At 34.8% G+C, this 16490-nt stretch overlaps 2 protein-coding genes across 3 annotated transcripts in view; one reads left to right on the top strand and one right to left on the bottom strand.

Moving 5' to 3' along the window:
* Nucleotides 1–2751, top strand: part of LOC107037112 (guanine nucleotide-binding protein G(I)/G(S)/G(T) subunit beta-1) — a 28600-nt gene extending 25849 nt beyond the window's left edge. For both annotated transcript variants that reach the window (XM_015255482.1, XM_015255484.1), the window contains exon 7: nt 219–2751. In XM_015255482.1, the coding sequence (XP_015110968.1) occupies nt 219–325 (107 nt within the window). In that variant the 3' untranslated portion in view covers nt 326–2751. The remainder of the gene's footprint in view (nt 1–218) is intronic.
* A 2954-nt stretch (nt 2752–5705) lies between these two features.
* On the bottom strand, nt 5706–12770 carry LOC107036993 (dynein assembly factor 1, axonemal). The gene is made up of 10 exons (XM_015255300.1): nt 12432–12770; nt 12274–12363; nt 11017–11109; nt 10755–10912; nt 9607–9698; nt 9312–9533; nt 9105–9247; nt 7492–7655; nt 7229–7314; nt 5706–6208 (listed from the first exon to the last, which is right to left on the bottom strand). Exons 1-10 carry the CDS (start codon nt 12768–12770, stop codon nt 5706–5708), a joined length of 1890 nt encoding a protein of 629 aa, XP_015110786.1.
* Between the last annotated feature and the right edge of the window lie 3720 nt (nt 12771–16490).

Consider the following 16490-nt stretch of genomic DNA (forward strand, 5'->3'; position numbering starts at 1 on the left):
GACCATTGTTTTAAAAAATAATAGAAGAATTGAATTGAAAAATAATGAATTGAATTAATTTCTCGGGTTCATCCACTTTAGAACTGATTTCAAAATCTTTCAATGACTAAAAACCAATAAAAAACAGAAAAAAAATTTCCATGATGAATAATTTTTTCTTTTTGGCATTTCAAATGTATTTTTCCCCCTTGCACTTTAATAATTCATTATTCTTTCAGGAATCCTCGCCGGACACGATAATCGTGTATCATGCCTGGGTGTGACTGAGGACGGTATGGCAGTAGCGACAGGTTCATGGGACTCGTTCCTCCGTATTTGGAACTAAATCGATCAGTCGTTTTTCTTTTTAAATTCTCAACCATGAAGACGAAAATAATTCTCCACTTATTTACCATTTCTTCGTTATTATTTCGTACGAGTTAGTCCTCATTGGCACGTACCTCCAAAGAACCAAAAGAAGGAGAAAAATAACCCACAGACTCCGCTGAAAAAAAACCGCCATTGTCCCATCACCACAAATTGAAACATGAATAAATGACCACCACGAGTTCGTCACAATGCCAGAAGGAGAATAAATAGATGAAATTTTACATAAGTTATTGTTGACTCAAATTTTTTCCACTGAGTAGTTCATTAAACTGTGGGGATTCAGCGAATGACAATTTCTACGCGAGAAGAAATCGCCAAAGATGATTGAAATGCAACAAAAAAAAATCATAAAAAAAAATCGTTTTCTAATTGTTTTGTTTTTTAATTAACTTTTTTTCTTTGAGATAATTTGTGTTCAGGACCGGTGGAACGATTAAAATAAATATTACGAGTCAATGTTCACGTGAAAAACTGAAATATGTGACTTAAGAGCAAAAATATTTGAACGAAACAGGTGAAGAGGAAAGGAATCTAACGCACGATCTCGAGTGATTTTTTTTACATGCACACAAATAATTTTTAATGAATCCATATGAACGGGGAAATTATCACGTCAGGGGCACAATGTTCAAGCAATGACAATTATAGTGCTGAGAGGGTTAAATAAATGAAAAAAAAAAGTAATCGATTGATCAGTAATTTACGTCGATTTGTTAATTTGCCACGCTGATATACAATTGTACACAAATCAACTGAATAATTCGGGCGCACATGATATCACAAATAAAAGAGGATAAAATGAATTACAAAATAAGGAAATGCAAGAGGAAAAAATATATATTCCTTGACATTTTTTCCTCCTTTTTCATCGATTATTCTGTTATTTATTTTGTATAGAAATCTCCTGTTTGCCATAAAGAAAATCATCGTCATTGGGAAGGAAGAATAGTTTTTCTTTCGATTCAATTTAATCATACGATAATACCACTTATTATTACATAGTGTTAGCAGAGAGATTGATTATCCGAGAATTGCACAGATTTACAATTTTTACTTCCCATTGTATAATTTCAACGATTATTAATCGGTAATGTTTGAAATAGGACCCAAAGACGAGTGAAGAAATATTGATTTCATCGTCGAGCCATCAATTTCCATAAAATTTTCACCATTTTATTTTCAATTTTTTTTTTCTAAATTAAGAAAATTGATAGGTAAATTCTTTCCACGTTATTGTCGAAGAAAAAACCCTAGATGTTAACGATGAATTTTAAAAGAAATGGAAACAACTGTGTATGCATTTAAAAATGATAAACAAAAAAATCTTCAAAAACAAAAAAAATTGTAATAATATAAATGATAATGATTGTAATTTATAAATATTAATATTTAATATGTAAGTAATCGTAAAGTGTCGATTTTCAAGGTTTCATTGAGTGAAAAGATAACCGAGATTACGAGGAAAAGTCGCAGTTAAAACCGATGAATAATAATTGAGAAAAAAAATCAACTGCGATTGCAAAAAAACCTTTAACAAATCCTTACCCATCGCGAGAAGAAGAAAAAACCAATTAATTACACTACGTTCACTGTGGATATTTGTAATCATTTTTTGATAACTATCTTCTAAACTAAATGATCGCTTCAACTGCAAGAGAATAAACAATATGACTTCATATATGTTAATAAGAGGAAAAAATAATAAACGATGAATCGAGTGAAAATTCATTCAACTGATGAAAATTAATTACTGATTGCTGTTGAAGTGTTTAATAACACGTGTGAGGCAAATCCCTGAATCAAGAGAGATCTGTAACTTTTTTGTATCTCGTAGTGACTCGTGGCCAGAGATGATTAAACAGATGTGAATGATCCATTTGTTTTTGTACTTTTGAATGTATGAAGAGTTGTTCCTTCATTCGTAATTACTTCTTATCATTTATTTTATTCATTACTCTGAGGTAATTGTAAGTAAACAAAATCGAAAAAAAATAATAACGTAATGATAATGGAGTAGTCGAGGAATTTAGAAAAACACCATTTTGAGGATCACGAGGGGTCTTGAGGGGTGAATAAATCATTATTATGTATCTAGTCATAGGCACACGCAGAAACTACGGAAATGAGAGGGATTAATCGTTCAATACAATATTGACATTAACAATGATTTTTTAGGGTTAATTATATGCTTTAAGGATTATTGTAATCTTTATTATCATTATTACGATTCTGGTGTCATTATTTATCGATTGATTTTCGTGGATTCTTGTCTCGGTGAAATCATCATTGAGGTAGGGATTTTTATTATTATTTTCCCAAGCAGATATTCATTAAATGCATGAACAAAGTGACAGAAATAAAAATAATGTTCAAAACCCAAAATGTTATAGATAATAGTTTTATTTTATTGTCAGGGCTGGTGGAACAGGAATATTTGTCCATGAAAAGATGTCTCGTGAAGCTTAACTTACAGTGAGGACAACATTTTACGTCGTGAATTCCCAGCCAAAAGGGGATGAAAAAGTCAGAAAAGTGTTTTTAAAAAATTGGTTCATTTCGTAGGAGTCTAATGCAGGAAATTGAAGGTGAAATGAAGGGGATAAATCATTTTAAAAAATATTTGAAAACGCGAGGTGGAGGTAGGGATGGCCGATTTTTTATACAACATGTTGTGAATCAATTTTTCTGGAAAAACATCGATTATTTAAAAAATCTATATTTTTTCTCATTCCACGGGAAAAAAACGAATTTTTAAAAATAATTCTTTTCTTCTCGTTTTTATTGAAAAAAATACTCGTTAAAATTTAAATTAAAAAAATTAAAAATTTAAATTTAAGAAAAATAGACGACTGGATTGCCTACTTACCATTTATAACGTATATACTGTAGAAGGTAATGACTTCTGATTACGGATAAATTATTATTTTCTTAATTCTCAATCAATCAACATTATTATTCGATAAAAAAAATGAAAAATTGTTAGCTTCGTCAAAAACATCGATGTTTTCGATTAATCGACAAACATCGTCCCTCCCTAGATGGAGGCGCGGCCACTCTGAACGCTCTTGTTGCAGTGGGAGTGAACCCAAGGAAGATGGCGGTGTTCCTACCCGTCAACCTCGTATTTTTTAACCTTTCTTAAAATTATTTAGCCTATTCAAATCACATTTAAATCGTTTCATCAAGTTCTCTGCAAATGAACAAATTTTCCGACCTATCCTTCAGATTTTTCCTACATTTTTTACATTTCCCCTGGATTTTTTGGGATTTGACATTCGTGTTTCCCTGGCCCCGATGAAATTTCTAATCATCAAATATGGGAACAACAATTTTGGGTCCTATTTCAATGTCAGGGACTATTCCTAGGGGTAGATAGGGGGATGAGAAAAATTTTCCAGAAGATTTAAAAAATTCTTGAACAATTACTTTTTCCAATTTTTTATTTAATTTCGGATAATGACGACGTCACACGCAGCTCTGATGGGAGGGTCGATTAGATGAGATTATGAGATAAATTGAGACGTCGGCTACAACTGCCTCTTTCGAGTGAACTAAATTAAAAACCACCCTGGTAAAACAGTCCCATTATTTCCGACCGGATGATAAAAATTAAATCGGCGTTAATGATGTTTCTGTCTTTGCCCGTTAAATTCCGATTGGTTGGTAGGTAGAGGTTGGAGTTTGAGAAAATTATGAGAAGTAATAGGATCAAGGGTATGTGGCCGTTATCGTCCGATTGCTTTCCAAAAAAGTGGTTGATATATCTCATATTACTCATATAAATATTTAAATGAGCAACAAATATTAAAGAGTTATATGAGCAATATGAGATTTATCAACCACTTTTTTGGAAAGCAATCGGACGATAACGGCCACATACCCTTGATCCTATTACTTCTCATAATTTTCTTAAACTCGAAACTCTACCTACCAGCCAATCGGAATTTAACGGGCAAAGACAGAAACATCATTAACGCCGATTCATTTTTTATCACCCAGTCGGAAATAATCGGACTGTTTTACCAGGGCAACAGGCGAGGAGAAAAAAAAATGAAATAAAATTTTATGAAGAAGAAATGAAAAGAATAATTCAAGAGTGCACTGCATATTTCTTACTCGTAGAGTTTCACATTAATCGTGCGATGAATGAGATAAATGTGAAGATAAATAATAATAATAATAAAATAATATGTGGATTGAGATGACAAAAAATAAACAGGGGTATAAGCCAAACATGAATAAAATTAAATGATAATATTAACTAATATTAATACTGTGTAAATTAACTGAAGGAATGAAAAATTAAAAATATGATGAAAAATTATGATTGAAAATTAATGATTATGGAGGGCACGTGTCTTTACTGTTAAACGGTAGATAGACAAGATGGTTCCATCAATTTTTTATATAACAATTAAAAATTAATAACATGAAACTACACATTTGAAACACACATTGACGTAACGTATGTATAATGAAATAATATAAATGGGGGAAGGAATGGAAAATACTCCACCGAGAATTTTAGTCGAAAAGAAAAGAAAAGAAAAGAAAAAAATTACTCAGAAAATAATTTTTTTTTTCCTTTGGCATCATTAAAAATTGAAGGGGACGAAAAAAATTAGAGAAGAATTTTCTTTTCCATATTTTTCTTCTTTCGCATACTTTTCGGATACTTGGGATCAAAAAAATGACGAGCAATTTTTAATGAGAAAAAGGAAAAATGAAAGTTTATCCTAAAAAAATGAATATAAAATGAAAAAAAATATATGTAGACGAAAAATTTCTCTAAACCATTTAAATATGATGAGTGAACAAGTAAATATAATGATATAATTGCATTTTAATGAGGAAAAAAGGTCGACATGACTGCGGTAGTGTCAACGAGAGGAATTTTTTTTTCACAATTTTGATTTGAAAATTGAGAGAAAATTCATCAGTCGGAGAAGAAATATTGACGTTTCAAATTTCTATCGTTGGGCACTATCGACACTCTGACATCAACTCATTACACGTCATGGTCCATTGACATTCGAAGAATGAGCAATTAATGAATTTGAAATAATGAAGAGGCGAATGTCGAGGGAATGAGCGAAGACAGAAAATATCGAATCATCATTTCCATTGTTATCGCTTCATCCACCGGCGGAAAAATGAATAGAAGCTAATGAGTTCCCATTAATTTCTGCCATACGACGCATCAAATATAATTAATGTGAATGTGAATAAAAGAAAAACCAAAAAGTAACAGATAAAAAATGAATGAAAAAAATGAAAAAGGAAAATAAAGTGTAACGTAGGTCTTAAACCGTCTTCTAAATGCGGGGTTGATGGATTTATTTACCCTGGGTTAGTTGCATTTCTAGGGATAATTGAACATTTTTCTTGCTTTCATCATTCATTGTTTTTTGGTTTGAAGTGTTTACAGGAATTTTTTCGTTTTCCCCTGCAATTTCCAATGGATTTTCTCGAGGATCTGTTGATTCTGGCACAGTTAAATCATCTGGAGAGACTGCACCATCAGTTTTCTTGTCGATGAATAATTTGTTTTCGTGATTCCCCCCCTCGTTTTCCTTATTCCCTTCGAAATCAAATTGTTTTGGGATCGTTGATATCTCCTCGATCAATTTTTTCGGGGGTGATTGGTACTCGGAGTCGAGGGAATCGTCGATTTTTCCGTCGGAGTCATCTCCGTCGTCTTCGGAGGAAGAGGAAGAGAAGATGTTTGAGGAGAATTTGACGGTCGGGTGACTATTTTTTGGAGTTGATGGAGTGTTCTCAATATTTTCGGTTTTCTCGACGTATTCAGGCTCAATTCTCCTCGGCTTCTTCATCAATGCTAAAAGGGGAAATAATTCACAGTAGTCCTCATTGTTTACTTCGATCAAGGGGAGACTTCTATGCACGAAGAGGAATTTTTTACACGGAGAGAAATTCTTAGTAAAAATTACGGAACTCACGACTCGCCCATCGATTACGGAATCGAGTCAGAAACTTTAAGTGACGGTACGGTAATTTTTCACAGGAGATTCAGATAAAAACTACCGAACGCTCTGGAAAAATTCCGTGATAGTTCCGTCAAATTTCCTACAATCACATTTCGCTCCGGAATTATGTATCTTTTCCATAATTCCGAAGCGAAATGTGGTTGTAGGAAATTTTACGGAATTGTCACAGAATTTTTCCGCAGCGTTTCGTAATTTTTATCTGAATCTCCTGTAAAAAATTACGATACCGTCACTTAAATTTTCTGAGTCGATTCCGTAATCGATGAGTGAATTGTGAGTTCCGTAATTTTTACTGAACATTTCTTTCCGCGCAATTTTCGAGCTACAGAGGTTTTTTTTTTCAAATTTTTGGAAAAAGTGTAAAATAGCAATTACAAGTTTGTCTTTTGAAATCCGACTCGTACATAGCCAATTGCGTTTTTTTATTTAAAAAATTGCATCATTCATGTAAAAAAGCCAGAAAAATGATCCTCAAAAGATTTAAAATATATTCTCGATTGTTTTATAAATATTTTTCTGGCTATTTTAGATGAATGATGCAATTTTTTATATTAAAAAAAGAAAATGCCTATGGAGGAGTCGAATTTCAAAAAAACTAACTCGTAGTTGCTATTGTACACTTTTTCTCAAAAATTTGAAAAAAAATCTGTGTAGCTCAAAAATTGGAGGCCCTGAATAATTTAAAATATTTTAAACGTTTGCGGGACACAAACAATAAACAATTTTTTGCATTAATTATTTGTTTTTAGACTTGTATAATCGATCTTCAATATTTGGAAAATCTCACTCCAATAGCCCGCGACTTTCAAAACTCATAGTAATCCCCCCTTAACTACTACTAATTACTTTACCGATTACACTGGCCGATATTTTCCTCTGCTCCTCCGCAAACCATCGGTCCCGCTCCGCCATTTCTTCTTTAGGGCCTCCTCTCTCCCTAATTCAAGAGCCAGAATTACAGCGAATCGATAAAATAATTTCATCAATTTTATTATATTTCGAAGCAGAGAATTTTTGTCTGCAGTTATCTCTATTAATTAACAACTGCTGATTAACGATTTCATATTGTTTCATTACAAAGACAGATTTTTCGTATCTCGAATGGAAAATTTACCAAGCTTCAGCGCAGGCCCTGTCCTTCGGAAAGACTGGGCGATCATCGAGGTACGTCAGCTCTTTACACTTGAGTATCAAAGTTTTTCGGTACATCTTAAGAGTCTTAATCACTGGATTTCCCGTCAGTGTCAGTACCCTCAGCGATTTCATGGCTCCGAAAACCTGTGGCCAAGTGTAACAAGTGGGAAATTGCTTTCGTCACAACATACACTGACAGAAAAAAATCATTTTATCGAGAGAATTTCAGTTGAACCAACTATCATTTGGTTGTTAATTTTCAAATAACCGTGATTTCATAGTGAGTGGCAGCTATCTCTTCCTGAGATACATTTGATTGGGAGAAATCGAACTTCTCTAGAATTGAAGTTCCTTTTATTTGTCGCAATAATGAGAGTATTTGATTTATTTCTAGCCAACAGTTTGCTAACTCCAAAAATTCGTTGGTTTACTCAAAAATCAAAATCATTCTCATAACTAAATACGTTGGTATCTCAGTCAACACGATCATACGTTGTTCCAAGTAAATTATAATTGAAGTGAGCATTTCGTATGTCGAATGAGGATGAAAATTGGGGGATTAACGCATGTTAATCCCATTCGGAAGCAAAACAAAAAAAAATGGACCCGCTTGACCAACGTTGGTAGCCAACATTGTCCCACACTGAGAGAAAAACAAACACGTTGTCAAACAAGTCTTGTTTGGGCCAACAAAATCGTTAGTTGAAAATTGCCAAAAAAGAATTTGTTTGGCTCGAATTTGAAAGTCTCAAACATGAATAATTGTTCTGCTTTCGACAGCAACGAAATATTTGGCTCAAGAGGCGGATAATTCACACCAGACGGTGCCTTTTCAGGATGAAAATATCTCATATAGAGGAAAATTTATCAACTAATATTTTATCCCTAAGTTACAAGATTGCTATCATATCATTATTATTGTTTCATTTAAGGGTTCATTTGTTGTCTGTGATTATTAGACAGCCGAAACGAAAAACTACTATCCCTTGTTTCGCATAAAACAAAGATTTTTCGGGAGCAAAATACGTATGGGAGTATCGAATAACAAAGGAGTACTGCTAAAAATGACATTTCTTGCGTGTACAGAGAATGCAATTTTTTTTTAACTACACGGAGAGAAGTTTTTTCGAAAAATTCTAGTGCTAACACGGGAAAAGAGGCGCAAAGTGACGGCCGGGAAAAAATTCCAGTGCTGGCACTAGAAATTTTATTGGGAAAACGTGAATTTTTCCCCGTATTTCTGTGAAAATTTCACAAAAATTCCCAGAAATTTTACCAGAAATACCAAGAAATTTTACCTTAACAGCACTAGAATTTTTCACCGCCGGTGGATTGTGATTTTTCCCAGTACTCGTACTAGAATTTTTCTAGAAAATTTCTCTCCGTGTAAAGGAGATTGACAAATTGAAGCTTGTATGCAACCGGCTGCACGGAGAGAAACATTCANAAAAAAATCCTGTTTTGATAATTTTCAAAAAATATTTTCTTGGGACAAGTAAGACTTGTTTGAGAACTTTGCCGTTTTTCTCTCAGCAATGCACTGTAAAAATTTTTCACCTTCCCCTGAATATCGGTTTCAATGAGAATGCTGACCTCAAGTATCTCCACCGGTTCTAGGCGATTATGCGACACATCCAGAATCGACAAATTCTCAAGAAATCGGAGGTGCTCTATGTCTTCAACAGCATGCAGGTAATTATGCGATAAATTCAAGGTATTTAGTAGCTTCAGTCCCTCTGGAAAGATCATTATTCAAGTATAATCTGATGAATGAATTTTTAGGGGCGGTATTTTATATACCGAGATTTTCGATTTTTTTAATGATGTTGTAGGATAAATTCAACGTGTCCAGGTTCTCCAGATGGTCGACATTCTCAATCACTTCGATCACGTTGTGATGGAGGTAAAGACATTTTAATTCTGTTTGATTCTCCAAATTTGCTATTTCCTTGATTCCATTGTTCTCCAGCCAGAGGCACTTCAAACCGGTGTATTTTTCCAGATTTTCGATGAAGGAGAAACCTAAAGGGAAAACATTATCGAAATGGTATTGCACTCTTGAAAAAAATAAAATAAAATGGGGGAGAATACACACCTTTATAATGCAGGTAAAGGACATCATTGAGGTACGGCGTTTCGTACAGTTTATTCTCCTTACAATGTTTCTTCAAGAACTGTTCAGTCATCCTGAGAGAGACACGGACGAAAAAATTTAATAGAAAAACCTAGCGAATTCGTTAGAAAATTCTATTGAATTTCTATTGAACTGTTCTATCAGTTTTTGGCCGATTCTATTGAAATGTTCAATAGAAAATATTCAGTAGAAAAAGTGAATAGAATTCAATTTTTCTATATAAGTTGTTCTATTGAGATATTTTCTATAGAATTTCCTCGGCTCAAATTTTCTAAGTTTTTTCGTTTGGTTTTCTTGATGAGGAGAAAAGAAAAATAGAATGAAAAAAACTTGGAAAATTTGAGTCGAGCAAATTCTATAGAAAATATATGAAAAGAATAAGTTGGAAAGAAAAATCGAATTCTGTTGACTTTTTCTATTGAATGTGTGCTAATGAACATGTCAATAGAATCAGCCAAAAACTAATAGAACGTTTAATAGAAATTCAATAGAATTTTCTAACGAATTCGATAGGTTTTTCTATTAAATTTTTTCGTGTGTGGAGAAAAATAAAAAAAAAATAGAAACAAAAAATGTAACAAAAGAATATAAATTGGTCCATAACTTTGCTACCATCTTTTATTTCTACACGTAGAGAAATGTTCAGTAAAAATTACGGAACTCACAATTTGCTTACCGATTACGGAATCGAGTCAGAAAATTTTAATGACGGTATCGTCATTTTTCACGGAAAATTCAGATAAAAATTACGGAACGCTCTGGAAAAATTCCGTGACAGTTTCGTAAAATGTGGGCGTCCACATGAAAAGGGCCCACTTTGACGGGATTGGAGTTATGTATGTTCCGATAATCTTGATCAGATTTCTCACATTTTGAGCCCAAAATCAACCCGATAGAATGAAAAAACAATTTAACATTGGTTTAAATGGGACATGTGGAGAGAAAAACGTGAATATCTCGGAAACTAGATGCGACAAAGTGGGCCCTTTTCACGTGGACGTACAGAAATTTTCTACAACCTCATTTCGCTCCGGAGTTACGGAAAAGATACGTAATTTTTATTGAATATTTCTCTCCGTGTACTCAACCCTGCTTGTGCGAGCATTCACCTGACGCCGTGTTTCTTCTCATCGAAATTATAAGTTTTTCCGGGGATGGGAACTCTCCTCACAATATCTTCAAAGAGTGACAAAGAATCATCAGAACTATCTACTGACGAGGCTTCCGTTTCAATTCGACAGTCGGAAATTTTCTGGTTATCGTGGTCCTAAAAAAAATGTTTCCCATTCAAAAAAATAACGGTCAACTCCTCCGAAATGCTCTTTCCTAATGTTTCTTTCGTTCCGTCAAAACTGAACGCTTTTTCAGGACCTTTTGCTCGACCACCTTGCAAAGTTTGGCGAAATCTTCTGGGAGTTTATCATGGGGTGTCGAGTCTTTCAATCGTTTTGCTGTTTCTGAAGTCTGAAAATTTGGGAAAAATGGAGGCGTTCAAATCCTTTTTTTTAATTTTTAGCTTTTGATATTTTTAAATGGACACATTGAGAGAAAATATTTGTTCTGCCGAGAAATTATGTGTTCCCCTGAAGAGATCATTTGTCGTGTTGGATCACTGAAACATGATAATTCTCGTAGTAGTAATTGTTCTCGTGCACAGAAATATTCAGTAAAAATTACGGAACTCACAATTCATTCACCGATTACGAAATCGACTCAGCAAATTTAAGTGACCGTATCGTAATTTTTCACAGGAGATTCAGATAGAAATTACGCAACGCTTTGGAAAAATTCTGTGACAATTCCGTAAAATTTCCCGCAACCACATTTCGCTCCGAAATTACGGAAAAGATACGTAATTTTTATTGAGTATTTCTCTCCGTGTGGGGTATTTACATATCTTTCGGGTAAATACATTCGTTTTACAGAGATTTATATGGGGCTCCGGTTTTATCAAGTGAATGTTATTGAATTGTGTATATCTTTGTCCAATAAAGACTTATAATTTTCATGGAATAAATGATAATTTCAAGAGGAAACCACAATTTTCTTGCCGAAAACTGTGTTATTGGTAAAACTAAATAATTTCGAGGTGACAATTTTTTTGGGAACAAAATATTCTATCCTCGTCAATGTATTTTTTCTACGGTATTAACCTATGGGGTTCCCTCAAATCAAATGATTGTCGTACAATAGATTATATCTTTCCCTGCCAACACACGGAGAAAAAAATTCCAGAAAAATTACTGTGCCAGCACGGTAAAATGGATTCGTTTGGACGGAGCCGGAAAAATTGCCGTGTCAGCACTGGAAAATTTGCTGTGGATGGACACGGTAAATCCGAAAAAAATTCTTGTAGTGCACGGGAATTTTTCCGGGTCCATCCAAATGAACTTATTTTACCGTGCTACCACAGTAATTTTTCTGAAATTTTTTTTCTCGGTGCAGTTCGAATTCTTGTGGGGATTTTTCTGATGATCACAACAAAAATTTAATTTTTGTGAAAGATATTAAATTTCCTTCTGTCAAGTTAATTAATTTCCCTCCGGCAAATCTGTTCCACTCCATCAAATATTCTCACGTGGAACATACAGTTCTTCGGCAGAGCAAAATTTTTTTCTCTCAGTGTACCTGTGTCTTAATTTTCTCATTAAAATCCGCTACGAGAGATTCAGAAATTTCTGTTATTCTGCAGCCCGAGAGTTCTTCATGGTCAGATCCCTGAGGGAAAATAATTCTCGATAAAAAAAAAATTATTTCCCTGTGAACTATTTAATTGTTCGCGTTACGTCATTCTCAGCATCCGAATTCTGTTCCACATCCTCAATATTCGCAGTTTTCTCCAAAAATTGAATATCATGAACATTCCCCTTTTGAATCGACTCCACGATTTCCTGTCTCGTCAGGGGCAGGTGAATACACCCAGAATCAGGAGAACCCGAGGACGTCTCGAGGTGGTTCATCACTTGTTCGAATTTTTCGTCGAGTTTTTTGAGCGCGAGATTTTTTTGAAACTCAATCTTCAATTTCTCCTCTTCAATGAACTCCTTAACATTTCTTCGAGAATGTATTTGGTAGGACGATTTTTCCGATAACGCGGTTGTTTCATTTACGTCGTTAGTCTCCATTTTAATTAATTACCCTTGAAATAAAATTTAATTCCATTACTCAGAGATCAGAAGAACAATTATTCTTTCCCGAATTTGTGAACAAAAAAATTGACCGAAAGGAAATGTAAAAAGTTGATGAATATAAACGATAGAAAAAAAATTCATAGAAAAAATGAGTAGATTTTCTGTAGGAATTCCTCGCCACGAATTTCCCCAGTTCTTCAAACTCTATTTTTCCTTTTTTCACAAAAAAAAAATCAGACGAAAAAACTTGGAAAATTGAAGCGGAAGGATTTCTATAAAAAATATCTCAATAGGATAAATTATTCAGAATAATTGAATTCTATAAATTTATTCTACAGAATATTTTCCATTGAACATTTTAATTAAAAAGAAAATCCGCAGATTTATTTAAAAATCCCCAAGTTTCCTACAGAATTTTCGCGTACATAACCGTCAAAGTTCCTTTAGAAAATCGTGTCAATGCTGCAGCCTCTCAATAGATTCACCGACGAAAAAAAAATCCAAGTTCAGACATAAAAAACGATATTCCCCTCAACGAATGATAATTAAAACTAGCATATTACGGCACGTTACCTTCACACTCTCCAACCGTCGATTAAACGATAAGAGAAGCGTAGATGCTGCATAAATTTCGCTACGTAAGAATGTCAATTCCCACAGACTAGACGTGGCACAAAAAATGCAGAAATTCTGATTATTTCTTTTGTTTATTCCAATGACGGTCGTCTGCTCATCGCGTCCTCATGGAGACAACTGATGCTTGTTTGATCGATACATGCGCGCACGAAAAAATTTCTCGATATTATAAAAGTCCAAATCGACTTCCGGTAATGAAAATTTGGTACTCGAAATAAAAACTCCAAAATTAAGGGTCAAAGTATGGTTCATGAGGGCCAGAATAAGGATCGCGAAGGTCAAAATAAGGGTCAGAATAGGCAGATGAAAGATCACGAGGATCAGCTTAAGGTCATGAGGGTCAGAATTATGGGGCAAATAAGGGCCCTAGGAGTCAAATTCAGAGTTATGTGTCAGATTGAGGGTCACAAAATTAAGGGTCCAAAGACGGATAATAAGGGTCAGATTAAGGGACATGAGGGCCAGAATAAGGGCCACGAGGATCAGATTAAGGTCAGGCGGGTGCGAATTATGGTGCAAATAAGGGTCCCAGGAGTTAGCTTAAGGGTTATATGAGTCAGATTGTGGGTCACAAGATTAAGGGCCCAAAAGGTAACAAGGGTCAGATTAAGGAGCTAAGTAAGAGTCGCAGGCGTCAGATTAAGGGTCAAAGTAAGGGTCCAAATAAGGGTTATGTGGGTCAGAAACTAAGGTCACGAAGGTCAGAAAACGGGTCACGAGGGTTGAAGTAAGCGTCACGAGCTTCAGCAAAAAAGTTGCGAAGTTCAGAATAAGGGTCACGAGGGTTGGATTAAGGGTTACAAGGGGCAGATTAAGGGTCATGGAGGTCAGAATAATAGTCCAAATAAGAGTCCCAGTAGTCAGATTAAGGGTCATATGGATTAGATTAGGGGTGTCATGGGTGACACTAAGGCTCCAAATAAGGGATATGTGGGTCAGAAAATAAGGATCACAACGGTTAACGAGTGGAGCGAGCGGGGGGCGTACCCCCTAGTTTAATAGGAAAAACTAGCGAATTCATGAGAAAATTCTATTGAATTTGTATTGCACTCTCTATTAAACTTGGAAAATTTGAGCCGAGGAAATTCTGTTGAAAATATCTCAATATAATAAGGTGTACAAAAAAATCGAATTCTTTCGACTTTTTCTATAGAATATTTTCTATTGAACATTTAAATAAAATCGGCGAAAAATCAGTAGCAAGTTCAATAGACATCCAATAGAAATGTCTATCGAATTCGCTAGGTTTTTCTATTAAATTTTTTCATCTATGTGTGCATTTGGATAGAGAAAAAAATACCATTGTTAGTCGCAGTTTGCGAATTTCAAATTGACGTTTTTTTCGGGGGTTTCGACGTTACTTAATGAACAATTCAGCTGTGATGTAGGAAAACGTGATAATTCTGGTGAAATCCAGGTCGAGTTATCGATAAATATCTCTCATGCATTTTAAGAGGTTTGATCGAAAAGCATTTTTTTTTAATTTCCAAATTTGGAATTACAAGTGAATTTCAAAATTCCATTTCTTTACTCCACTTTCTTTGTTCCTACGATTTCTCACGGGGAATCGTTAGGCTCATCTATTAGCTGTCATACTCCCTGACCTGATCACAATATGTGTAGATCAGTTTGAATGATGCAAATAGTCCAGCATTATTCTAGACGCACATTGCACATTTTGCGTAATGCTTCACGTGGTACTTCAGTCTAGTCCACTCCGTCCTCAGACTTCAGTCGAGCGGCGACAGTCGGGAATAATAATGCAGCGTGTGAAGGAGCTTTTTTCAATCCTTTGCGAACGAAAAATTTAACGCAGGTTAATGATTTATGATGAGTTCATTTTAAGGTGAAATGATTTTCTACTTTTGTAGTCGAACATCAGAGCTTTCGTTCGAGACCCATTTGAATCTAAGTTTCCGGACATTTTACAATGATTTGATTATTTAAACTTTGCAGATATCAATTTGATGCTCGAAAGTTTACTTTTCGAGGAAATGTTAATGAAATTATTTAAAAAATTGCAATTTTTGAAAATTACGAGCATTTTCTAGAAATAATTTATAAAGAATCAATTTTTCACCGTAAAAATCACTCAAATCAAATCAAATCACCCGGCTAAAAAATTCGATTTTGGCGAAAGTCGACTTTCCCTCTGGAAAAACCGAAAATCTGACCCTTTGGCTCCGAATGAAAAATTTTTTTCATTTCGACATTTGTCGCGCGTCCGCGGGTTTCATTGGCATCAGAATTGTTCGAAAATACAGAATCAACCCTCAATAACACCGCCCGCTGTCGAGCGGGCTTCACATGGCGCAAAAATTCAATTTCGGTGTAAATCGACTTTTACCCTGACCCTTGACCCACGTGAAAATGAAAATTTTTTTTTCGTCTTTTCTGTCACCTCCGAGGGTTTCATTGGTATCAGGGGGGTCAATAAATACAGAATCAACGTTTACTATTTTTTATTTAAACACCGTTTGCAAACGGAGAGATTAGGGAGCCCAAAATATACTGCAACCCTCTCTCCTCGTTACCCGAGTCGAATAATTGGACCTGACAAATTCTACTTAGGTCTCTCCGTTCAGAACTGGATAGGTCTTGGAAAGCCTCTTCCCAAGTGCTTCCGAGACCTTTCTACCTCTGGTTATGTCCCATTTCAGCACTTGTTAGGTGTAAGCAGCACTTGCATTCAGACTTTCCAAATCCTTGCCGGTCCCCGTAATTCTATGGGCCTATATTAAATCTGCGTTCATATCCCTATTTACTCATGCGTTATTGAAATAAAAAATGCAATTATTGTTTTTTTTTTAATCTCGAAAATCGACATTTCACGGGAGGGTGGAGGGGAGATGCATGTATGCGGAGGCTTGACATTTTTATCCAACAAGCGGAGAAGGTTGCAGAATCTATTCTAGCCACTCTTGCCCCTCCGCTTGCATGCATTGTCCAAATAAAAAAAGAAAGTGTTAACAAATCTGACCCTTGTTCCAAGTAAAAACCGAAAATCTGACCCTGTGGCCGCCGGTGAAATGTTTTTTTTCAGTTTTCACTTTTTCCACATACTTTTGAGAGTTCTGA

This window comes from Diachasma alloeum, unplaced genomic scaffold (assembly GCF_001412515.2).
Source record: "Diachasma alloeum isolate Michigan unplaced genomic scaffold, Dall2.0 Dall_scaffold_00213, whole genome shotgun sequence".
Lineage (NCBI taxonomy): Eukaryota > Metazoa > Arthropoda > Insecta > Hymenoptera > Braconidae > Diachasma > Diachasma alloeum.